This window comes from Megalops cyprinoides, chromosome 6 (genome assembly GCF_013368585.1).
Source record: "Megalops cyprinoides isolate fMegCyp1 chromosome 6, fMegCyp1.pri, whole genome shotgun sequence".
NCBI classification, from domain to species: Eukaryota; Metazoa; Chordata; class Actinopteri; order Elopiformes; family Megalopidae; genus Megalops; species Megalops cyprinoides.
In genome coordinates this window covers 39,843,435-39,869,910 of record NC_050588.1, presented here as the reverse complement: position 1 = coordinate 39,869,910, position 26,476 = coordinate 39,843,435, and the positions used below count along the sequence as shown (strand labels likewise).

General features: G+C 44.8%; 1 protein-coding gene across 1 annotated transcript in view; it reads right to left on the bottom strand.

Moving 5' to 3' along the window:
* Window positions 1–26,476, bottom strand: part of LOC118779259 (immunoglobulin superfamily member 21-like) — a 180,115-nt gene that overhangs the window by 69,595 nt on the left and 84,044 nt on the right. Inside the window, exon 2 of the mRNA XM_036531263.1 lies at window positions 26,342–26,454. Within this exon, the coding sequence (XP_036387156.1) occupies window positions 26,342–26,454 (113 nt within the window). The remainder of the gene's footprint in view (window positions 1–26,341; window positions 26,455–26,476) is intronic.

Genomic DNA, 26,476 nt, shown 5'->3' with positions numbered 1-26,476 from the left:
CTGCATCGGTGAGCGGACCGGGGACCAACCAACCAGGAGATAAAGGGGTAGGGGTTAACCAAGGTGCCCCAAGGTGACACTCCTCCTGTCTCACAGGAAGGAACGCCCCAATACGACAGCAGCAAAGCAGTGCCCTGTGGCAGGATTATTGATTATTAAAGCTGCTGCATTTTACGCCACAAGAGGTGAAGCTTTCCCACTCAGTGCAGCGGCATATACTCGCTCTCAGTCTTTTAAACAACACAGCATTTCATTTTGTTGTAGAAAACTAAAAAAAAAAAAAAAAAACAAAGATAGCTGGGGGGAGGTCTATACGACAAACAAACACCTGAAACCCATCTCTCTCAAGCAGACAGCCTTTGCCAAAGGTGCCTCTGCTAAACGCATTCACGGCCTCAGATCCTGGGGCCATGTTTGAGGTTCACTGAAATAAACCGCTCCACATTTCATGGACAGTTTTAACGAGGAGAGAGAGAGAGAGCGGGAGAAAGAAAGAGAGCGAGAAAGAGAGAGAAAGAAAGAAATGGCACTTTTAAAGTTTCTTTCAATTGTGGTGAAACGAACAAAGGGATCGGAATGCGTGAGAATAAACGCATCATAAAGACATGAAAGGCAGCAGCAGAACTCCTGCAGGCAGAGAGTAATACTGCAGATACAGAGGGCATCAACAACTCTCTGAAGTTAAAAAAAAGCATCTCTCTGCCTTCAGAGGAAAAAGAAACAGTGGAGTGAGGCATTTTTCCGAACGCTGCGTCTGGAATCAAAGGCCTCCATCGACCAGGTGATGCTGTCGTTTTTCAGTTAGGGGTCTTTCTGTGTATTCCACAGGGAGGGTGAAGGAGAGGAGAGCACGAGAAGAGCAGGACAGAGCGAGGCCAGATCGTCGCAGTCACAGAGTCCCATAAACTGCGCGCTGAGCATCTCGGTTGATTTGGCGGCGTGGCGAAGCCTAGCCGTCAGCACCACACGCACTGACAGACGCCTCTTCTCCCCTCCATTCTGCGATGGCACTGTCCTGCCCACCCCCACGCCCACAGGCAGTGGTATCTTCCAGTGCCTGAAATGGCAAAGGTGACAAGCACACTTCTGTGATGCTATAGCAACCGAAACCGGGCCGAATCTGTGGAATAACGGGAGGTCGGAGAGAGGAGAGGTGGAGGGGCTGAAGGACCAAACGGCCCCTCCTGTCAATAAACAGAACGGAATGTCACACCGTTAACAGCCATCGTCAACAGCCACTCCACCCTCCTGTCAGACCGCAGGAATCTCTATTCATCAGGGTATTTACCGCAGCTGTGTCTCCGCTGCACTCTCCCTGATTCAGGGGGAAATAGCGGCCCCCTGGCCGACAGGCTGTTAAAAGCCTTTAAAAGCTCCTGGCAGCTTTATCAGACGCCATGAATCTTCCCTGATGTTTATGCTCACCCTGTATGATGCGACTGCTTGGTATGAAATCATTGAGAAAATTACCCATGTGCCCCTGAGAACGCTTATACACTTGCACATCTCTCTCCCCTGTACTGTACACCTCCCTCTCTTGTACAGAAATATATATCACCCTCTGCTGCAGAGCACACCTTTATATCCACCTGTCCTGTCCAGTCCACCTGTGTATCACCCTCTCCTGTACAGCAAACCTGAATACCTACCTCTCCTGTACAGTATGTCTGTATACCTACCTGTCCTATACAGTACACCTGTATGTCTACAACAAACCTGAATGTATGAGAACATTCTTAATGCATCAACATGTCTGAATTTCACATTCTAAAATTGGAAATTTCTCTTGATCTTTTTGCTTACTACTTTGTACTTAGTTTATAATCAGAGACACTTATTATGAACTTTTCTTAGTTCTTATATTTTATATATTTTATATGGTTGGTGTGCATTTACTGTTTTTTTTGCTATGCATGACTTTTTATTGACCCATGTTTGCACTTGCACCTAGAAGACAAATTTCCTGTTTTAGTCATTACAGATAAAGGACTCTTCTGAAGATTCTGAATCTGAAAATTCACATTCAGTTATTAAAAAAAAAAACATTACATACATTTTTACTGTCTGTGGTAACCCTGCTCCGAAGCACTCAGCATGAGGAGGAATGTAGCTAGCCTTTTAACACCTTTCCTGAAAGTGTGAAAAGTAATCATCTTTCTTCTACTGCGAGTAAAGTATTACTACAACAAAAGAAGCAGACAGCATAGGCTCGTTCCAATATCCAGGAATCTGCAGGCCGCAGGTAAGGGGTTCCCATCACTGCATGAGTCAAAAATATAGATTACATTATAACTGCATTATTCTGCCATGGCCACAGATACACAGTGTTCTCAAAATTACAATAAAACATCCTACTTCTCAGTTTCTTTCTCAGTATTACAAGTGAAGGTTGACCTAATCTGCATTACAGGCAGGTGAGACTAACTCCGCTATAGGTATTGTGCTGGTGAGTGAAGCCAGCTCCTACAGCAGTGGTCAATAGGTATGCTGTGAAGCAAGATGGCATTCACATCGCAATTATTATGCACAATTTCTGTCATGAGCTGTCAGTGGGAGATCACAATATCCCACAGACAGCTTATGATAACCCACGGTTATCACAATATTAATAGCAAAATCATAAGAAAACAGTGTAATCTGCAGCGGTGTCCCATGCGCCAGATTCCCTGCTAACTTTGCCTGCCAGTGATTTAACGGCTGACTGTGTGCGCGGGTTATTGCTCTGTCAGAAGGATTCGACCGACAGGACCAGAACGTGGAACTTTTAATTGAGTCAGCCTCGGAGATGATCGTCTGCAGATGGGCCGGATCAAAAGAGCTCATTCTCAGTCACACGTCGCCGAACCCGCCCCCCGAAGAATAGCTCGTCCACATTAAAGTGATCAAAAGCAACTGGAGATAGGACCAATGCGCCTGGCAGAGGTACATCTTCCTCTGTTCTGCTCTCACAGATGGGCCCTCTCTGCTTACTGCGTGAAGCTTCGCTGGCTGATAGCACTAGTGCTGCTTCCTGTAGACCTCCAGGGGGAGTCTTATCCTCAAAGGGCTCTTCCTGTGAACGGTGTTTAGTGAGAAGTGGCCACTAAAGATAATGTTTGTGATTTGAGTCCTTCACTACTGCTGCTACTGTTGCTGTTTGTCTTCTTCAGTTTCCTGCAAAGCAGCTTTAAACTCAGGCTACGCCTCTCTAATTTCGTCTGTCATGAAATAAGATAAATCAGAGGCTGATGAGGCGCGGCATCATTCGCACGTCGCCGTGGTATCAGAGGGAGGATGCGAGGCAGTGAGGACCGCGCTGTAACGCGAGGAGACTCACAGCGCTCAGATGAAGAGGGCCTGTCTTTGTGCCTCCTCTGGAAACTCGTTTAAATTCACACCCATTTGTTTCCATGGATTTAATCACTCTTGCCTGTAATCTGTCTGTGTTTCGTGAATCACAGTGAGACTGAATTCAGAATGGAGCGCTTCTGTCCTGCCTGTTGCTTAGTGTTGAGACAGCTTTGCTTTAAAGAACTCACGACTACCCACAGCCTCCTGCATCTAAACCTGCAGATAAAACACCTGCAGATAAAACACCTGCAGATAAAACACCCGCCTTTTGTTTCAGACGAAGCGAACATGAGACACAGAACAATAAACCAAACCAAAACCAAAAATGAAACATCTCCAGAACGTAATGAAACATCTCCAGAACGTAAATGGAACATCTCCAGAACGTAAATGAAACATCTCCAGAACGTAAATGAAACATCTCCAGAATGTAAATGAAACATCTCCAGAACGTAAATGCATGCACACCAACGCATATACACACACACACATGCATGCGCACTTTCACAAAACCAGAACAAAACAAAAAATTCAATTTCTGGGACACCCATGAAGGTAGGCACAAAAACACAAGGACTAAAATACCATGATATGTACAATTCCACTAAGCTCTGATGATGAGAAGTAAAGCCACGTGGAAAGAGAGAGTTAATAATATGGACACATCAGGCGAAGAGGTAGAGGGAGAGAGGGAGAGAGGGAAACAGGACGGATCTGTTTCCTCGGAACACCACTTGGCTCCTGGTTCCTCAGTCATTAGCTTGGTGAGGAAAAGGGGTTTAACCAGACCATGGCTAATCCCAGCTGGAATACATGCCCACAAAGACAGCCTGGAATCACAGCTTTCTCCATCATTATGACGAGGGCCGCGGATGCAAGTCAATTGGTTGAGGTCTCTTTCAGCGGTTCCAAGGAGCTGAACCATTGAAATAAAGGACAGAGTGGGATGAAAGCTCTTATGGTTCGATCTCATTATGCCTGGATGGCAACCCAAATGTAGTCTGAAAACAGATCTTACAAGCTTTCATTTCTCTTGTTTTTTATTTTATTTGATTTGATTTATTCTAGTTTCAGACTTTCTAAAATTATTCTAATTTTATTTCTTCTATAAAAATTGTATCATTTTTTTTTTCATGAAATGACAATTAAACTCTCTTGGCAAAACAAGCCATTATATATAGTGCTACTTGATTTCCCATTTCATGGTTGATTTGAGATATATAATGACAAACGTTCTAGACAAACAGAACTGTCTATATAAAGGATTCCCTTTCTCTCTCTCTCTCTATATATATATATATATATATATATATATACACACATGTGTGTGTGTGTGTGTATATACATATTGTCTATATTACATATATAATAGAGACAATTCTTTTAAATTCAGTGACAGAATGAATGCACACAGAGGCACACTCCAGTAAAAACGCTGTTCGGTTGTGTCATTATTTGACCTTTTTATTGGACAAAATCTGAACCTGCAGCGCTTACTTTTTACTGGCTGGCCTTTCCGCTGTTGTGCGAGTCCTGCACCAGCCCGGCCACGCGCACTAGCAGCTTCTACCCATGTTATCTCTGCGCGGTCATTAGGTCCCTGTCAGAAGCAGGGCTACACACTTATCAAAGATCCATTTTAATGTGGCAGCGCCGGCATGACATTGAGGTGAAGAGTAATCAATCTCGCCTTTCTTCCCAAACCCCACTCGTCCCCCGAGTGGAGCGTCTGCTCGCACACCGTCTCCCCTCCCGTTTCTACATTTCGAGTGGTCTCGCGTCTCGCTTGTCCAGGTGCTGGCGTGAACTTCCCGTCAATGTGCCCCAGTCTCCTCACCACTCCTCTCGAAGAAGCTCCATGAGAATAATTTGCCCTGATTTTCTTCACGTTACCGAAGCGCTTCTGACTTTGTTCTACACATCCTTCTACCCTTTTGTTTCCTGTAGGAACGTCTGGCTCCATTCATCAAAACCACTGTCACCTACAGTATAGAAATTCACAATTATAACATAGCGAGTAAGTTAATTACAATAGAAACCTACTGATCAGATTAATTATTTAGCATTTTTTTTTTTTGCAAAGTGAATTGCATTTTATTAATTTCAACAACAAAAGGTCATTTTGTTCAGGTATACATTTGATACTTATACAATATACATATTATTGATATCGGTCCTCTCTCTTTCATCCTCTTCCTGAAATGTGTGCACTTGTGAATGTGGAACGAGATGCTAAATCTGTTTATACGTGGGCACAAATTCCAGGTAAGAATAAATTGTTGAATTTCACAATGTCTGTCTTTTTGATTGTACACACACTACGCACACAACAACATTTTTACACATGAATAGCGAATCTGGCTCCTTGAGTTTTTCAGCCATCAACAGTGTTACTGAGGTCAGACCTCCAGCAGGGTAAAGCAGAGGTCATGCCACCCCCCCGCCCCCCCCCCCCCCCCAATCCCCGCCCGCCCTTCACTGCTGCAGGATTTCTGCCTACATTCGGGTTACAGTTGCTTGATTAAAAAAAAAAAAAAAAAAAAAAAAGAACGTTAATTAAGCACATGATTTACTCAATAAGCCATTAAGCACTCAGATGCAGAGAGATGCCTCAGTGCCCAGGGGCTTGTGGAACCCTCCACAAACCAAATCAGGCTAACAGGAGCCTTTCATGTCAGCTGGGACACCCTTAAATTTTTATTTATGTAGTTTTTAATCTGAATTATCTAAATGTTAGCAGCGGGAAACCACTTTAAAATACACGACTATCTGTTAACAGTTTCATTGGATCATCATAGCTCTCCAAAGTATGAAGCCATCATCAAAAAGGATTGATCTGTTTATGCGTGAATTTTCTTTACAACACAAAGCATCGAGAGGTAGAATTTCTCCTTCGAAGCAGCGCTGGCCTTGCAGTCAGAGGGAGAGAACGATGTTCTGCGAGGGCAGTGAGATACTCACCTGCAGCTTTTGTCCTTTATACTTACGCTCTGGGCACAATGGTTTCTGCCCTTTAAACTGCTTACTCAATATCAGGTTTTTGAACAGAGTGGTGTGCGATTGTCATACAGTCATACATGTTTATTAAAATATGATTGCTTTTAACATTTTTCTTAAAAACAAAATTGGCTAAAATTAATATTGTTTGTTATTAGATTGAAATATGAATACATATATGAAATCAGACATCCAAACAAATATCAAGCTAATAAGCCAATGGATGTCAGGCTAACAGCCAAAGAGCCATCAAGCTAATGTGCTAATGGACCTTGGGCTAACAAACTAATGGACATCCCGCTACCAGACATCATGCTAACAGTCTAATGTACATTAGCAGGGGCAGACAGAATCCAGACAGGACCTTCTGATTTGATCTGAGCAGACTTGCAGCATAAGACATTTATGCTTCTTCATCTCAGTTTAGTGTTATATGAGTGATACTGGCTGAATACCACATACTCCAGCAGACCCTTCAGCGCACTAAACAGAACCTGAAACGGGCCTCTGCTGAACTGGACGGAAGCTAAACCGTCGCAGAATGCATAGGAACTGCTGTTCTGCTATATGGTGCTATTGATCAGAGCCGCAGACACCCTCGGTGTTCAGAGGCAGAGTGTTAGATACAGTCTCGCCTGCGGGGAACACAGCTACCCCAGCTGAGCCGAACGCTTTGCTCTCCTCATTAAACTTCTTCTGTTCTTACTGCAGTTGATGCACAACTGCTCTTGATACAAAGTCAAAAGTGATTAAGCCATTTTACAAACAAACAAACAGCCAAACCAACGGCAAGTAAACGGAGGCAGCTGTCTGCTATTAATAGGATTTTTCCCCTTCAACCACGAAGGCAATTAGCTGTTTTTTACTCTCCCCCATCCCTGTATCAGATAACCCCCCACACCCTTCTCCCCTGTACTGTGAAACACTGCAATTCACTATCTGCCTCCAGCTGATAATTGATGTTGGTTTTAGTCCAGCGATGGATCAATTTGCCCCTCACGATATTGCTTGGATCCGTCCCGTCCATAGCAGAGAGAGAGAGAAAGATACTTATCTCTGTCCATTTGTCACACTAAAACACATGTTAGACGTTGCACAAAGAGAGGACGAAATTGGAGGATTTCACTCCGGCCTATGGAGAGATTTTCTAATTGCCAGCACATTTGTCATTGCATTTGAAAGTTGCTTCTCCTGACAATAGGCTCCTGTCATCCAGCCCTTTAAAGTGAGCTGTGATTCATCACTTCAAAGAGGAAGCTATTTACACAGTGGGATACTGCATATAACCAGTGTAGCCGTTCGTAAGCCCTGAGACCTTTTTTTCTCAATTAATTATAAAAGGTGGAAATTTCAGCACGTCAACATAATGAAACAGTGAGAGGCTAAGGACATGCATTAAAGGTACAGGTCACCCAGAGACGCACAGACACATAACCTCTGCAATAAATCTACAGCACAGGTGATTATTGCGTTCAGTTTCTGAATGTGTCCCACACAGAGACATTACTGCGTTCAGTTTCTGAATGTGTCCCGCATAGAGACATTACTGCGTTCAGTTTCTGAATGTGTCCCACATAGAGGCATTACTGCGTTCAGTTTCTGAATGTGTCCCACATAGAGACATTACTGCGTTCAGTTTCTGAATGTGTCCCACATGGAGACATTACTGCGTTCAGTTTCTGAATGTGTCCCGCATAGAGACATTACTGCGTTCAGTTTCTGAATGTGTCCCGCATGGAGACATTACTGCGTTCAGTTTCTGAATGTGTCCCGCATAGAGACATTACTGCGTTCAGTTTCTGAATGTGTCCCGCATGGAGACATTACTGCGTTCAGTTTCTGAATGTGTCCCACACAGCAACATTACTGTAATACATTATTGTCATTTTCCCAGAGCAACTTACATAGGTTAGAATTTTTATGTTACCTTGGATATTTCCAGGCAATTCTGGGTTAAGTACCTTGCCCAAGGGTACAGCAGCTGGGAATCAAACCAGCAACCTTCAGTTGTTGAATTTGTTCCCACACAGCAACATTCCTGTGTTTAGTGTTAATAAATAAAATTGGTTGCATTTTTCAACCAGCCGTTATTCTTAAGTTATGCTTTGAGATAAAAAGGCTCATGAAAACTGATGAACAATGTGTGCATGCAAAGTAGGCCAGGGAAGGGGGTGGGCTGTGGAGATAAGCACAGAGCGGTGAGAGAGGCTGTTCTGGACTTGGCCTCGGCCCTGCGTCACGGCGGCTCCGCTATCCAGCTGCCTGTCCTGTCAGTCAGCTGAACCAACTCCTCAAAGCGGGCGTGGAAAAACCCCTCTTCAGGGGGGAGGCCGGATGATGTGAGCCAAACTTGTTGAAACAAACCAAACTTGTGGATTGGAGCTGGGGAAGAAAGATCCTCCCCCAGAGAGACACAGCCGACTGACAGGAAGCAAAGCTGCGGAAAGGGGGGGTTGTTTAAAAAGTGAATAAATGAATCTGCTGGGAGACCGCTGAGGGGGATAAGGGAGGGCTGTAAGGGGGATTATTTCAGGACTGGCCACCGGAGACAAGAAGATCAGAGATTGGGGAAGGGCAGGGCAAGGTCGGCAGCAGACTGGAGGAAAAATGAGAAATATGGAATAAGCAGAGCCATAAAACACACACACAAACACACACACACACCCACAAACACACACACACACACACACACACACACATTCTCACTGTGTCACTATCCTTCTCTTTCTGTTCCCATCTCTCTCTCTCTTGCTTTCTATCAGTTCCTATCCCTCTTTCCCCACATCCTTCTCTCTCACTCTCTGATCCAATCCCTTACTCTTCCTCTCTGCCCCTCTCTCTCTCTCCGTTGGTATATAACTTGTAAAAATCTGGCCTCTTCTACACTGAAGAAATGCTGCACTCAGACTCGCTGGACCCTTACCAAACTCAGCCTTTTCACCACGGTGTGCAGAGTTATTCCGCTCTGGCAGAAGACTCAGCTCCATTAACGCATCCTGTAATCAGCGCCCATACGGGTGTGCTGAGTGTCTTTAATACAGTCTTTATTCTCCCACATCCACGCTGTCTGTCCCTGGCAGTCAGGAAGTGCTGGGCTCAGGCTCCTCACGCTCCAGCCTCCCGCAGTAACGCACAGCCTCCAGCCTCCCGCAGTAACACACAGCCTCCAGCCTCCCGCAGTAACACACAGCCTCCCGCAGTAACACACAGCCTCCAGCCTCCCGCAGTAACACACAGCCTCCCGCAGTAACACACAGCCTCCCGCAGTAACACACAGCCCCCCGCAGTAACACACAGCCTCCAGCCTCCCGCAGTAACACACAGCCTCCTGCAGTAACACACAGCCTCCCGCAGTAACACACAGCCTCCAGCCCCCCGCAGTAACACACAGTCCCCCACAGTAACACATAGCCTCCCGCAGTAACACACAGCACCCCGCAGTAACACACAGCACCCCGCAGTAACACACAGCCTCCCGCAGTAACACACAGCCTCCCGCAGTAACACACAGCCCCCCGCAGTAACACACAGCCCCCCGCAGTAACACACAGCCCCCCGCAGTAGCACACAGCCTCCCGCAGTAACACACAGCCTCTAGCCTCCCGCAGTAACGCTGCTTAGCTCCACCAGCGTCACGCTGCCGTCTCATTCCAGCTCACCTTTGTGCAGCGTGGAACCCGAGGTCAGCTGCTCTCTTTGCTGAGGCAGAAATCTATTACAGAGGTTTGCCTCTCTCCACAAAGGGTTATCCCCGCTGGAATGCACAGCGGTGTCTCTGACTCTGTCTCCGGTTTATCTGCAGGCTCATGGCTGACCCACAAAGGCCCAGGAAAGCCATGTGGGGAGAGACAGAAATGGCAGCTGAGGTTGGGAGGGGTATGAGGCAGAGTCCAGCTGGGGGGGGCATCTCAACAGTATTGAGGCCGCTCTTCAGTGTTTGATCATCACCAGAGGACTACATCTGAAGCCGCTTCAGTTATATGACAACTATTTTGCCCTCAGACCTGATCCTCCTTCCCTTTCATTTCCCCTGAAAAATATGACCTGCTCTCAACGTCAACCTGGCTAGATTAAAAAAAAAAAAAATGAAGAAAAGTGAAGAAAAAATTGATACATCATAAAAAATGCAGAATATCAATGATGTTTCAAAATTGTGTATGTACAAGGGACTGTTTTTCATCCCAGCACACTGGGAACAGGAAGAGAGGCAGAAACATACTAATGAGCACCATTTCCTGTTCTTACTCTGGCTTTCCATAAGCATAATGCCAATGATTTGAGATCCTTCGCTAGGCTATTAAACCGATAGAAATGATGCACTCGCTATTTCCTGCCACTCTTCAGGCTGAATAGAGAAAAACGCTGCCCTTGGCTTGCTGCTTTGGTCCATGTAACCGAGGCCTTGGGAGAATGTTTTTCTCAGTACGGACTTCCTAAATGTGAAATGACATTCATTGACTGTTAAATCCTGTCCCTCAGCGGGGACCGCAGTGGGCTGCGGTAATCGATGTTTTGAACCTCTCAGCTGAACGTGTGATTGGCGTGATAGTGGTTATTGTAAACAGTGTGGTCATTTGACTGGGCAGAACACCATCCCCGGATCGTGCCTGTAGAAGCAGGCCCTGTCATCCCCCCCCCCCCGCTGGCAGTTCCGGGGGGGGATGACAGGGCCTGACAGGAGGTCTCCTCTAAAAGCAAAACACTCATTAAGTGCCCCCACCTCTCCATCACTCCAACACCAGCCGCTCCAAAACACCAAAGACAAAAAAAACTCACTGAACATACGCACACACACTCACACACACACACACGAGCGTGCACACACATACACACGCACACACACGCACACATGCATACACCCACATGCACTCAGACTCACTGTACACAAACAATCATACATGCACACAGCACACTCATTTCACTCTTAATGCATGCGCACACACAGACACACTTTATGCCAGACCACTTCTACCAAACAAGGTGTGATCACAGCCTGTACATACAGCGCTGGGTAACGAACTGCAGCCGCAGTGCCCTGCTTCCAGCCTCACCCACAGCCCGCAGGAGTGGAAAAGGCCTCTGAACGTGCTCACAGGAGGGGACAGAATTATGGCATAACCAGCACTGAAGCATAGTGGTGTCATGGTTATTTGGAAGTCGCTCTGGGTAAGAGCGTCTCCTAAACGACACGATGTAATGTAGTGTAATGCACAGTGGCAGCCGTGTAGTATAATGAAAAGGAGCTCGTAACCGAAAGGTTGCAGGTTCGACTCTGCACTGTCGTTGTACCCTTGGACGAGATTCTCTAGAATTTCCTCTGTAAATACCCAGCTGTATGTATGAAATTATAACCTGTGTAATTTCCTCTGGACAAGCGCATCTGCTAAATGACAACATTGTAATGTAAATGTAGATATGTACTGTAAGTTCAGTAAGCTGCCATTGACAGGTATTTGCCTGGCAGACACGCTTAACAGGATATAATCAACTGTTTTCAAGGCCTCTCATTCACTCTGATGGGAGTCTGTAGGGCAACTCTACCAGAGGCTCTGGACAATTTCACTGGAGTTGCTCTTTGAAGAAGCGGAGGTCATGAGAAGGTGTGCATGAGCGAACTTATTAATCTTCTTCCCTTTACAGCAATGATGGAGTTCAGGCTAACGAGTTATAGCACCATCAAGACAGCCTGGCCCACCGCTGAGCCGTCTGCTTCCTCAATTGGTCTCTGTGGACTGGCTCATGGCTGTATCAGCATAAAAACCATCAACTAGCATTAGTGTGGGAGTCAAAAGAGCATAACAGGAGGACTGCCTTCCCATGGGGAGGTATAGTATTCCACATGCACAGGGGGTTTACAAACACAAGCCTTCATGTGCTAGGAATAGCCCACATCAACTCAGAGATCGCCAATCAATTACTTGGATCAATATTCAAATTCTTGTTAATTAACAAAAAGATTAAGAAAAAACAGACTTGTAGTCTCTCTCATTGATTATCATGAGAGAGAGCCTGAGAGCCCTGCAAAAATGCATTAGATATTATTAATTTTCCTGCCTGAAAGTGTGTGTGAGTGAAGATTTTCTTACACCATGAGTCATTATGTACACAAAAAGAACTGAAATTTCATATAGTGCTCGGCAACCAGAAAAAAAAAAAAATTATATATATATATATATATATATATATATAAACTGACTTGCACAAAAGCCATCCGGGAAAAAAAACCAAGGCTATATTTCACATTAGTCCTTTATATCTTGCTATTGGCATTAATTCAAAATAACAAATCATCAAATCTGAAAGGAACATTCTGTAAAATAATAATTTGTACATAATGTCATACTCTCAAATTGAAAGTTTATGACCCGTTTATTACCCGCCTATTCACGCATATTCACTTGCTACATTAAAACAATCTGTGCTGATTTTGTAGGAATGTATTCACCAGTTCTAACAGTAGCCATGAGTATGTCTCACCCAAAAGCGACAGCATCCCTCTGGTCCCGCCACAGCTGTGACATAGCTGTGCTGTCTCGGGGACCGACATTTTTCCATCTTAATTTACACTTACATTTTTCAGTCTAACCAACTCCAGCATTCACAATGGGAGAAGGTCCCCCTACAGAAATCCCCTGTATCTGTTGTTTTTATGTGGAGGCCCTTGTTATGCACCCCCCCCCCCAAGCCATGAAAATCTCTCTCCCCCTTGTAATGCAAATGTCACAAACTGCCTCTGATCCACTCCTAATCGCTAAGTAATCACTTTCATGTTTGATCATTCTGTGATAACGAAATGGATTTGGGAAAATCTGCCATCGGATTGGCGCAGTACTCACACACACACACTGCTCAGGCCAAAACTTTCCCGGCCTCAGATATTCACTGCACAGTTACACTCAAATATATAAAGCTCCAGCATCTATGTGCAAACCATGTATCTCAATCACAGCTCACATTTTCAAGGGAACTAAAGGCTGGTCTCTGGAAAACGAACGCTACTTTTCCTCAGGAACAGTTCACACACGCATCTGATCTGCGCCTGAAATCCATTTGATCTTGCTGAAAAAGGGACAATAATTAATTAGTCCTGGAAAGTGTTTGTTTGATTAGATCAAGCACATGGTATACTACATCAGTGCCTGTTGCAATGGAGGTTCATACCGGTAAATGCTTTGCCCATCCAATAAAATAATTTCCCAGGGTTTCACTTTGTAATAAAAATGTTCATTTTAAGTCAGGATTACTGGTTATACAATACTGTTATGTTACAGCTGATTTCTGTTGTGTTTTCTTGAAGTTATCTGTCTTATATTTTCTCTCAACACTTAAGATGGTCTTATTGGTACAAACATTATCTTCTAGAAGATTGAGTGCGAGGAGATGAGAGAGAGAAAGCTGTGTGGGAAAGCATTTCCATCTCGTCTATGCTGTTTTCAGACGTTTGTGCTATGGATTAGATGAATTCATTTCAGAGATGGCGGTATTAAATAATGGAGAGTAACCTGCAGGAGGAGCGTGAAACGAAAAGCAGACTTTGAGCTGTGATTGCTTTTCCCCCTCAGTGCCGCTGAATGTAGGCAAACATGCAATCGCTTTCCTGCTCAGCCATTAGCCTCAGCTTCTCCTTTTCTCCTGTATGTCTTCTACAATGCCTGCCTAACTCAGTGCCTCTCAACAGCGGCTCTAATGATAATGAGTTTTATGTGTCTTGTATGTATTGCCATGTTTTCAGTGGAGAATGAGATGGATCCATCGTGTGAACGGAGCTGGTCCTCCGTGGTGGAAGGACGTGATAAGCTTGGCCTCTTATTCAGTTCTCTGCTATCTGACACCATTTCACAAATTGAGTCAGTAATAAAATTGAATATATTTGATACTGAGATACCGTCTACAGAAAATCAACATGCTTAGCCAGCTAGTTTAGCAGGGTAGCAGTTAGCTGATGGCCCGTGACTGTCATCTTTGCAGCAGGGAAAGAGATGTCACATCTGCTGGAGAAAATTCATGCAGAAATGGTGGTTAGCAAGTTAGCCATGTGTATAGGCTTTTAATTTGCTAATAAATACACATGAAAACATTCATTCTCTGTCATAAATTTGGCTTTCTACACACATATCCTACAAAAGATTACCTTCTTAGCTAGATATCGCATTAGTACCTTCAGGCACTAAGCACACATGGCAGTGAAATATAATTTTATTACACATTTATTGTGATTACAGGATGGGGCTGTCAGAAACAGCATATGCTGTATGTGCTCTCTGATGGGCTAAAGTTCTGTTCCATGATTAATGACGAATACGTACAAAAACACAGAGATGAGTATCGAGTTCGTGAAAATAGTCATCTCACACAATGCATTATGGGCAATCATCAACAGACACATGGCCTAAAGATACTAATAACTGACCGCCCCCCCCCCCCCCCCCCAACACACACACACACACACACACACACCCTACCCCCCCTCTCCCCGGGGATATGAGCAGTCTTATTTCACTCTCCTCTTAAACACATATCACATGCTTCCTCTCCTGCTTCACAGGCTGCTCTTTGTCACGTGGTGAGATCTATTAACAAGGCCAGACCTCATTAGAGGGGGCCATCAGAGACAGGTCTGCGAGAGTCGTGCCGCTGCAGGAGTGACTGCCTGTGAATGAAATTGGAAGTGGCTGCAGACTTTGTCAGATCTCAGAGAGGAGGGTGACCCCATTAAGGAAGTAATGGGTCGACGTCAGATCTGCGGGGCTCGGGGCTGTTGTGCGAGTGTTTACTAGTGTGGAAATATCCGGGGGACATGAAACAGGCCCTGGGATCGTAAGCCGCAGCTTCATCTCCACCGCTGTGTGTGTGAGTGGGCTCCTCTGTGCTTTGCGAGTGTCTAGACCACTGCAGAAAGAGAGAACAGCACGGTTTCACCTCAACAGGCTGCACGTGGAGCTGTATTAAAAGGATACTTCTCCACGCATACAATCATCTTTTAAAAGCTGTATTATTTACATCACAAGAGACCCATGTTGCTGCGTTGTGTCTTCTTTCTAGGTTCATTATGTGACACAAATCACAGAGGCATTCAGAGCAACACAAAGCACTGCATGTATGAATCATTTCCAAGTAAAAAGACAAGTAGATCAATTCCATAAGAACTGTCTTTCTTCTGCATGGCAGTACGGTGAATAAACCACTGTAACAGCTGTTAAGATAAATGCAACGTTGTGTGTGTGTGTTGTGTTCAGTTTTCTTTATCTAGTTGCACCTCCAGTTTCTTTGTCACAAGGGATGGACTTGCCCAGGGATGGAGCATCGCTGCTCACCACTCCTAACAAGCAGTTTACAGGTTCCTTCACTTCTCTCAAAAAGGCGTGGAATGTGAAAACAAAACTGGTCTTAGTGATGCACACATGCATCCTCCGATAGGAATTCTTCCTCTTCCTCTGTATGCCTTTGACAACACTTTCTGCCTTTGAATTAATGCACACACACACACACACACACACACGCACAAATCTCACAGGTTGTCATGTCACAAATGTAACCTTCCACTGTCTTCTTTTGGACAGATTGTGGGCACCCAGCTAAGGTTAAAAATATTTTTCCTCCCCGGTCAAAGACTAATCCAAACACAGAAAATATGACCGACCTGAATGAACAGATCATGTACACAATGACACAACTACAATTACATTAGTGTTACAATTCAGTGGCAGTTTTTTTGAGCTGCAGGGAGCAGACACGATGTGTGTGTACACGGCACAAGCCATCACTGTGCACCAAGACTCCGGTTACCAAGGAAACAAAATCACTGAATTCTGCAACTCGGATTAGGGATCTTCCTCTCCTCCCTTCCTGGAGCGTGCCCAGCGTTACCCTCGCCCGAGTGGGCTGCTGCCCTCGGCTGTGGGGGCCGCCGTGGTTCTCTTCACGGTTCCGCTCGCGGTTCTGCTCACGGTTCTGTTCACGGTTCTGCTCGTGGTTCAGCTCGCGTTCTGCAGGGCCTGAGGCTCAGACAGAGATGGCCGCATACATCGGTCCAGCGGGTCGGTGCGGAGGGTAATCTGCACACAGACCCTGCTGCTTTCTGCCACGCTGTGCCGCCAGGAGCCAAGTCTTCTGCACGCTGTGATTGCGAGCGTCGGTGTCAACAGCTCTAATGGGATTTACTCCCTCGTAGACCACGAGCTCACGCCCGCCACGCCGCCCAAATACTGCAACACCCTGCAGCACCAGCACGGGGCCAGACACAGGGCAGCCAAGACTCCCGTAACCAGTACAATACAGCCATCATCTATGCTGTCTCTGACACTCCACTGTAAAAATGATCCTCAGGAACTGAACCTCACTCCTGCTTTGACACAATGCTATATAAGGGATATACTGTATGCTCCAGAGCAGGTTCTAGAGTTCTTTTCTTTTTTAAAATCTGGTGGTACAGCTTTTTTACACAGAGATGCTCTATTATGAACCTTGTTATGCTCTTGTTAAATTATGTCTGGGAATCTCAGTTTTTAAGTCTAGACTTAAATGTTATGTCTATAGAAGACAGTCAAACTGTGTGCTGAGGTGGAGGGTGGCCTGTGGCTATAGAAAATATTTGGTGCTGAAAACTATCCTTTGTTTCGAGTTGGTTCCTGCCCTGAATGAGACAGGAGGGTCTCAGATCACGGCCTCCACGGCCACGGGTCCTAACCCTTCTGCTAACCTCCTTTCCACTGCTACAATAGTTTATATTTGCTGATTCGAAATACTGTAATATATAATATATATATTTAATAAAGACTGTCACTGGCTTAGCATTTACTGCACTGTGAACTCATCCCTGCTCTGTCTGCTGTTGGGTGGAGGGACCCCTCTGTTTTTTTCCCCCAAAAAAGAAAGCTTTTAACTTTGCCATTTCAGATTTTTTTTTTTTCAATTTACCATGCCTGTTGTTCTCAATACCCAATCTCCCTCTCATCATAATTCTAGATTTTCCATCATAAAATAATATATGAAGATATATTTATAAATTTCATAAATGTACAGGAAACAAGGGTGGTCACAGGGACTGCTTGTGTAGCTTACAGGTAGACTGCTAACCTATTTTTCCCAATCAGCCTGCTAGCATTTCACAGATTTTCTGTCCTGTAAGACGTTCCAGATGGCGAGAACAGGAGATAAAGGTGCAGTGAAAAGGAGGGATTTTCCTCTTAAATCCTTCATCCTTTTGATTGCACGGTAACTGCAGAGAACGTGGACAAGCTGAAGCTGTTTGGACTATATATCAATACCCAAAAGCACACTGGTCTGAAAGAGAGACAAGTGGAGAGAGGGAGAGACTGAAAACCACACAGAGTGAGGGAGACACAGCAGGAGAGGGTGACAGCAAGACAGAGAGAGACAGACAGAAAGAGAGAGAGACAGAGGGAGAGAGAAAGAGAGAGACAGAGGGAGAGAGAGAGAGAGGGGGAGGGAGAGAGAGAGAGAGAGGGCGAGAGGGCGAGAGAGAGAGCGAGAGAGAGAGAGGGAGGGAGCGACAGAGAGGGAGAGAGAGAGAAACAGAGGGAGCGACAGAGAGGGAGAGAGGGAGAGAGAGAGAGGGAGAGAGAGCTTGCGAGCTAATTCAATCACTTCAAGTGGACACCTCTTACACGTCAAGCCAAGCGCTTGAGTGCTGCAAGCATTGGCTCCATGTAACGTTATTAACAGGAACGTTAGCCAGGTTCTGTCTGACATACCTGCCATACAACCTGTTCCAGCCATGCTGCTCGCTGGGGCTGTACTGCAAATGTTCCCTCAAACACCAGAGGCTTCCTGCAGGCTGAACTGAACGGGTAATGGCAGGGCCAGCATTCTCAGTCCATAGGAGCACATGTGCAGTTCAGGTGTGCTGCTTTCAGCCACTGTGAGCTTACCTAATAGGCCATAGATGATCGCTGAATGCTCTCCTACTGGAGCACAGACCAAAACTGAAAAATAATAATGTTTTATGTATGCTTTTCCCCTTCCTTCCCCTCCATCAACAAAAAAACAAAACACACAGCAACAAAAAAGACCCAGTCCAGCAGGAAGAATCCTGCCAGGTCAGTCTCTGAACGCCCGGCCAGACACTCACAGTCTGTACCTGCTTCTCAAAGCGGGAGACTGTGGCAGCTCCGCCCATCACCACTGTCACAGCACTCAGAGTGTTACCTGTTTAAACCGGAGGCAGAGGCTCAGAACAGCGCTGTCTGATTCTCTCAATGAGCATTAGTATCTGCTGGGTGTAATACTCTGTAATGCTTCGTGCAGCTCCCAGCATACGCAATGTGCAGCTCTTCTCAAACGATGCCCTGCAGGGTCAGTGAGAAACGATTACTCTCATTTGAAGGCTGAACTGTTTCCCATTCCTTCCACTTCATAAATATGAATAACGGGACAGGACAGTCCATCCTCACGATAAATATTTCAATAACATTAATGAATAAATATAAACCATAAGGCAGGTGAGCTGGTTTTATCCTTGTAGATAGACATGAACAGTACGTATATATGAAACAAAAAAAGGCCTACATGCATATTTGTGCTACATACATATTTGTGCTACAAATATTTAATTTATCTTGTTACTGAAGTCTTTATTTCTTTGCCTATGTATGACATTTGCATAATTCTCAGATGGTTTATTATTTCCTCGTTGTGTTTACGGTTGGTATTAAAGTCTCTTAGTGGATGATCTAGGATGATCGTACTAAGCAGAGGAGACTTTCCACATAGTCGGACTGCACCTCTGCCCTACAGTACACGCAGGTAAGGGCCACACCTGTGACCGTGACCTGTGGCTCCGTAATACTGTGCACTCCTTTAACTCACTCACTTTGCACACAAACTGGCCATGACAGGCACAACATCTGTCACTAGGATACAATCGTTAAACGCGGAGACAGAGGAACTACGCCAACAGCACAGCTCAGAGGAAGACACCGGGTCCCCCATAAAGAGTGTTCACGGAGCGTGTTATTGGTTGGTAAAAAAAAAAAAGACCCCTGCATTTTCATCACATAAATGCGTCTGCTCTCCACTTTGAATATAACCCCTGCTCAGTGTCTCCTCTCTCACCTCAGTCTCCAGCCTCTCAGACTCCATCCCTTAATAAGCTCCCTTTCACGGTGGGGGCTGCAGCTGACCCCCTGACCGCTGCGTTATGAGTGCAACGGCGGCCTCACCGCTGCAGACAAGCAGGACACTCAGACAGAGGCCCGGTTACGTGTCTGGCATCTGAAATATCACCACGCAGCCTGACATATGGCAGAAACATGCAGAAAACTGGGTTTATTTATCATATGACCATTCATCGATGCGTTCAGCACGGTCACGGATCCCGTGGATTTCGTTTGTCAGGTTCCCCGCAGCCTGGCTGTCATTGGCTAGACACATCTTGGCTAGGGGCATGGCTACAGGAAGCAGAGGCCATGGTTTATATCAGCAGGGCTGTGACACAGTGCAGTGTCAGTCCGGCACCAACGCCCAGCAGAACTGTACCTGCAACGAAAGCAGGCTTTACAGGGCATCCCTATGGAACACACAGACACACCCACAACCTTAACCCGCTTCTGACTTAATCCCAGAGAGCAGAAACACCAACCGTCCTGAGAGCAAAACGCTGGCAGCACTGAGCACAACCTTATTCCTGAATCAGGGTGCTTTCATACATGCTCTTATACTGCTCCCCATATCGACATGCAGCCGTTGTTTCACCTGGTGCCCACTCTTACAGCCTTATATCAACTGCAGCACACAGAGGTAATGACCCACCTGGGATGTTACTGCCCTCTGGATGAAGGCCCTTCCCTGCTACAACCCTACACAGCAGCATCACTCCAGCAACTGAGGTTTAGTACATGAAAAAATCCATCTTTCCGTTATTAACTGCAAACGGATAGAAGAACATTGCAGGACAAATGAAATTTAATCTCAGCTAACCTAAACTGGAGAACATCACCAGAAAGGTTCTTTTATTTGCAATTTTTTTCTTCAATTTCTGTCATTCAAAAGTGCCGCGGAGTTTTCATCACATGCAACACACGCTAAATGCTAAACAGCCCTCTCTCTCTATAAAATGCTTTACAGTTTTGCTCATTTTTATGAGAGAAATCACTCAGCTATTGTAAGCATGTTTAGGGGCTGGCTGCACCACAGGACCTGTAATGTGACTGAGGGTCATGTCGTAGTCTCTGCCTCTCCTCACAATGGTAGTCCTAATGACTATTTTCAGTGCTAGACATGAAGTAGCTCTGCAGCCTGATTTCAATAAAAAACTGTCCTGCCATCTTTAGAGTGAGTCCAATTCAATCAAACAGAAACTGTGTGTTTCAGAATAATCTGGTGCCATTTCATAGTAAAATGACTTTTCTGAATCACACCGAGACTCACAGGAAGGCAGACCTTATCACTAATGATGGTTATTTGTCACACAGTGATTGACACCACAGATTTTGTATTAGTGGACATAAAATGTTATTCGGGTTAGAACTCTATCATAGGCTAAGACAAGCTGTGTTCTCCCCATACAGAAGAGAACAAGAGAAGCGTGTCGTAGCATGTCTTCTTAACACGTATAATTTTTCAGCAGATTTTAGGCGGGAATACTCTCACTAACATCATTCTCAATGGAAGATTAATATCTATTTTGTTGAGAGATAAAAGAGCATTTGTTCTGTGTCTGATCATTAGCATTGTGCTAATAGCATTTTGTACATTATCACATCAAACAAACTGTATACATAGTATACACTAATCAGCCTCATTGTGAATCCATTGTTAGGGTTACTGGCTATACCTGGTTTGTCTCTATTTACTAAAGATACTGAGAGGGACACAGTTGGACTGGTTATATGCTTAACTGTATGATACTATGGTAGTGCACAGTCCAGGCCTGGCATGACATCCCTGATTTAATTTAATCATTCTTTCCTAAAGCTGTTTGAGTTTTTGAGTATAAGTCTGATTTGATTGAATAAGGCTAAGTTGATTAATTTATTGTTGTTGTGTTGAATTTTCCCTTAAGCCAACAGCTACGATTAACTTCAGGTCTAAAATACTACTGATATACTGTACATAAAATACATTGTCATCTTTGATTGTGTTAAAAAATAAACCAAAACAGTTTCAGGGAAAAATCTATAGCGAAAACATGGATTGATAAAGCCGACGCCTCTACTCTTTGATTGTAGCTATGTAGCAGCCTCCCGTACAAATTCAAGCAGTTTGGAATCTCTGCAAACATCCATTATTGAACAAGCCAGTAATCTAGGAGAAGGAAAGAAAGATCTACCTGCATGTGCTTTCTGAGTGCACTAGCTGCGGTTTGTAGTACTTCATAGTACTACAAGGCATTTTATTCTGTTGTCATGTACAAAGGGTAATATCTACAGTGCACCTCAACAAACTGCATGTGGAAGAGAAAATGAGCATGAAGGTTTCACGCTGAAAGCGGAGAGAGCGGAGGATGCTTGCAGGAAGGTTTCACGCTGAAAGCGGAGAGAGCGGCGGATGCTTGCAGGAAGGTTTCACGCTGAAAGCGGAGAGAGCGGAGGATGCTTGCAGGAAGGTTTCACGCTGAAAGCGGAGAGAGCGGCGGATGCTTGCAGGAAGGTTTCACGCTGAAAGCGGAGAGAGCGGAGGATGCTTGCAGGAAGGTTTCACGCTGAAAGCGGAGAGAGTGGCGGATGCTTGCAGGAAGGTTTCACGCTGAAAGCGGAGAGAGCGGCGGATGCTTGCAATGGCTCACAGGTAATGCGGAGTGGCACCTCTGCAGGAAGCCCTGCGCTTTCTGGAATCACCGTGGAAACCCCCCAAAGGGAGGGGATGACATCATAGGAAAAAGAGCGGCATGGCAAGAACAGACGAGTGTTTCACCGTTGAGAAACCTGCTCACCTGCTTCAACGCTCAATGACACACACACAGTACAGCCACAGAGGGAAAACCCTGCATGGCTCTTCCTGCCTTTAGTACTCAATGATACACACAGCGCTTCCACAGAGGAGAAACCTGCCCAACTCTCCCCTGCTTCCACACTCAATGATGCACACATCTGCACAGAGGAGAAACCTGCCCAACTCTCCCCTGCTTCCACACTCAATGATGCACACATCTGCACAGAGGAGAAACCATGGCCCTCCACTGCTTCCACACTCAATGATACATGCAGCATTTCCACTGAGAAAAAAACACATGGTTTCCCTGCTGTCAATACTCAATGTTACACACTGGTTTTAAAATTATGCGGCAGATTTCCATTAAGCATAATATATTATTATAATATCAGACAGTTTGATGCTATTGCACATAGAAGCCTGCTAGAATTTGAGTGTTAATGTGACCTTAGATAAAGTACCGCATACTCCTTAGATATCTTTCAAAAATACACTTTAATATGTGAGATAAATATCTATCCTTATAAATAATGATTACATGGTGAATGAATGTGCAATCCAGAGCACAACAGTGGACTCCTCTCAAGAGAGAGAGGGTGCAATCTTCACTTTTTACTCTCATATAAATGCACAATTAAAAGGAAACATCAACAACCAAACCAAACTTCTATATTCACATTCAAGCGGAATGTGAAAGTTTGGTTGATGAAAGTGGATTAAAATCAAATATTAATAAAAACTGTATTAAATTTGTATTTTAAAAATCAAACAAACCAAGGAACCCTAACACAGGCAGTGGAGGATTTCAAATTAACCACTTTTAAAAATTCAGTAATAAACTTAGGCAGGTGTAACTTTTTTCAAGTTGTACCTTTACAGTTTTTTAAATCCAAAATTGTTATTATAAGATCTGAAAAAGGAGAAATATTTAAAAGTGAGACATAAAGTTAAGAGCACAAAACCCGATCACAATTTCTCCCCAAAGTCAAACAAGGTCAGGATTTAAAACACTCAAATGTTCAGAACATTTAGTTACGAGACACTGATATGCAATACTGACTATTACATGTATCCCTGGGGATAAACTCTTTCCCGTGACTTCAATCCTCGATTAGTTAGGATAAAATAGCGGTGGATTTCCTGCCCCTTCAAAGAAATTGTGATCTAAAAATACATCCCCAATATACTGCAACGGCAATACCAACAAAATACCATATAAAAACGTGTTAGCAACGTTGACAATAGCCTCTCCGTTGAGGATTTTATGAGAGATATCCTTCAGCCAGAGGTGTGAATCCAAACCATTTAATACTGGAAACAAACCAAGAATGAAAGTCGCCTCTTATTAAGTCTCCGTTCAGTGATGGGACCGGCGCGCCTCTGCCCTGACAGCTCCCGGAGCGCTGACGCGCGCTATCAGCGATCGCGGCCGGGCTGTGCAGCAGGGTGCGCGGAAGAAGCCTTCTCCGGTGTGTATTACAACACCCTCAAACAGAATCCGTCCAGATAACGGGGCGCCGCGGTAATGAACGACCGAAAGAAGGAGATCTTTAATTCACACCGCTTCCCTCCTCTTCGATTCCCTCCCCGGCTTCTATTAAGATACCGCGATTCCCAGGGTGGGCATCAACCTCAAATACATCATGAAGGGAAGGAAAGGGGAAAAAAAGAAGAAGGGAGACTTGGGAAGTCGGCAGTTTAGTCAAATAAAAGGGCGAGATTAAAGGAGCGTTGGCAGCCGAGCGTGGATAAGTGATTTATAATATATTAGCGGTTGCGGAAAGCCGCGGTGGTTGGGGGAAAGAGGGACGCTTCAGCCGCGCTCACCTTTCTGTTCCCCCTCCAAACTCCGGGCCTTGATGATGACAGCCGCGGTCTCAGAGGGGCCTCCTTCACCGCTTCAGCTGTCAATACAAACAGCGCTTCGATCCCCCTCTCGGTAAACTGCACTGCGAGGCCGCCTTTGGCCTCTGATCGTATTCATTATTCATACCATTTCCTTTTAAACTGTCTTGGACTTAAAAAGGCACCAGAGGGGTCGTTCTGCCGGGAAATAAAACCTTGGCTAAGTGTTGGTTTGGACGTAAAGTATCAAAAATTTATTGGAAAACGCCCATCTCATTTTTTTAAACTCTACTGTGGCTCTCGCCATACTTTAACTCCCAGCTAAAATGCCTATATATGCATACGTGCATGTGTGTTTGTATGTCTGTGTTATATACTGCTTACATACCAGTACGTTTTTAGCAGCTCATTTTACACAATCATTTTATAGCCTTGTACATTGGCCACTCTGAGCGAATGTGTAACATCAGTACAAAGTAAAATCTCTGCAACTTCTCAAGGCCTTACAAAATAACTGAAAAAAAATAAAAATAAACAAAACCTCCACATTCTCTCCAGATCCAATGAAACTGTCCAACTGTTCCACATGATGTACGATATGGAGGAGATTCAGTGAGGCGCTATTAATCTTTTTTTTCGGTCCTGTCTCTAAAGGTCAGAATTTGTAAAGAAGAGCCTGGCAGACAATGGATTATTAGAGACAGGTGGAATTGAATCCGTGATATTCAGTCTCATTTGGTTTTGATATCATATTCAGAAGCCTCCACCCCCACTCACCCCCCCCCCCCCCAATTGCTCTTTGACCGTCTCTTCATTGCTTTAATGCTGTCCTCTAAGACTTCCACCCATTTTCATTCTTCTCAACAAATCTCCTTGAGTGCTGAGACAAGTCTGTTACCTGAAATCACCTCCGGGACACTAATTTAATTTCTGCTAAATCACCTCTGCAGAAAGGAGGCTGGTGGAATGTTCCTGACTCACTGTTGAAAGGACAACATAATGAGTCTCTCTCAGTGTTCAAGTCAACCCTTGAGGATTCAAAGTCAGTACTTTAGCAAATTGATTAATTGATTCATCATTCATTTGGAGTTAGCTGGAGTAGTTGCTGTTGAGATTCGCTTCTCAGACGTGTAATAAGATCATGTGCTCGAAAGTAAAAGGTTAAGGCTGCGTTCACAAAGGCTAGAAATGGGAAAGTGAGCGTGAATATACAGATGGGTGGAGCTATCGTGTCTTCTCTGTCACTCACTGATTTGAACCAATCATCAGTTTGTTCACGCCGGTTAGTGAATGAACATGATAGCTCCACCCACCTTGGCTTTATGAAGTCTCCCATTACTAAACAAAGGAGCAGGAAGGAATGACCTGAGGCAGCCAGATTAGTTTGTCCCTGTTATGTTTAATTTTATCATGTGTATTGTGCACACAGCGACGAACTGTTCCACACTGATTAACTGACTTTTTTGTATGGATCAGCCTTCACATTTACAAATGTGTTGGAATGATTTGCTGTGTAATTACAGGCATGTTAACAATGAAATAATAATCCCACACCAACTTTAAGATTAAAAATAGCCAGGGAATATGCAAGCCTACGTGTTTAGCAACCATAATGTTGAGCAGACATTATAATATTTGTAATCAGCATGGCCAGATATCGGTAAATAAACAGAGGAGGTTGTGGATTAGCAGGTGGTTCATTGACATTTGAATAGATAAGAGCCTGCATGTGACCCGTCTTTATTTGTTCTGTGTCCTAATTATTCGGCCGATAGTGTTACAGGAGCTTTCTCTCCAATTCTGTGCTTTTCTGCAATTAAGGACAGCATTTCCACGCTCATTATTCGCTGTGGACGGCACCGAGACATAATGAACGTCTCACACAGAGGCAGCGATGGCTGAGACAACAGCAAATGTTAAACGCAAACCTGTCTCCGACCAAAAAGGGGAGAATAATGACTACAGAGAGTCCTGCTGGGAGCCATTATGGCAATACCTCACACCTGGACGGTGCCATGGAAATGGGTGTAAGAACAGAAATGTTATCATTAGCAGGATGTTAACATGTAACTATCACTGACACCATAACACCACAAAAGAGGTACAGCTGGCACTGCTGGGGGTCCCACCATGGGGGTCACACAATCACTCACACAGGACAAAAAAGTCAGCCTATGAGAGGCTCTAAAAGTCAACGCAATTTCTTTGGTTAAAAGCCACTCAGAACAAGCAGGCCCAGATTCAGCATGACCTCCCACCAGCAGGGGGTGCTACTCACCCGGAACCAGACGATTTCTCGCAGCCTCCCGTCTGTCTTGAAGTTGCACTTCAGTGTCACTGTCTCTCCCACTACAACAGGGGGGATGGGCTCAATGGTCACGGTCAGATATCCTGTAGAGCGGAAAGGAAGAGG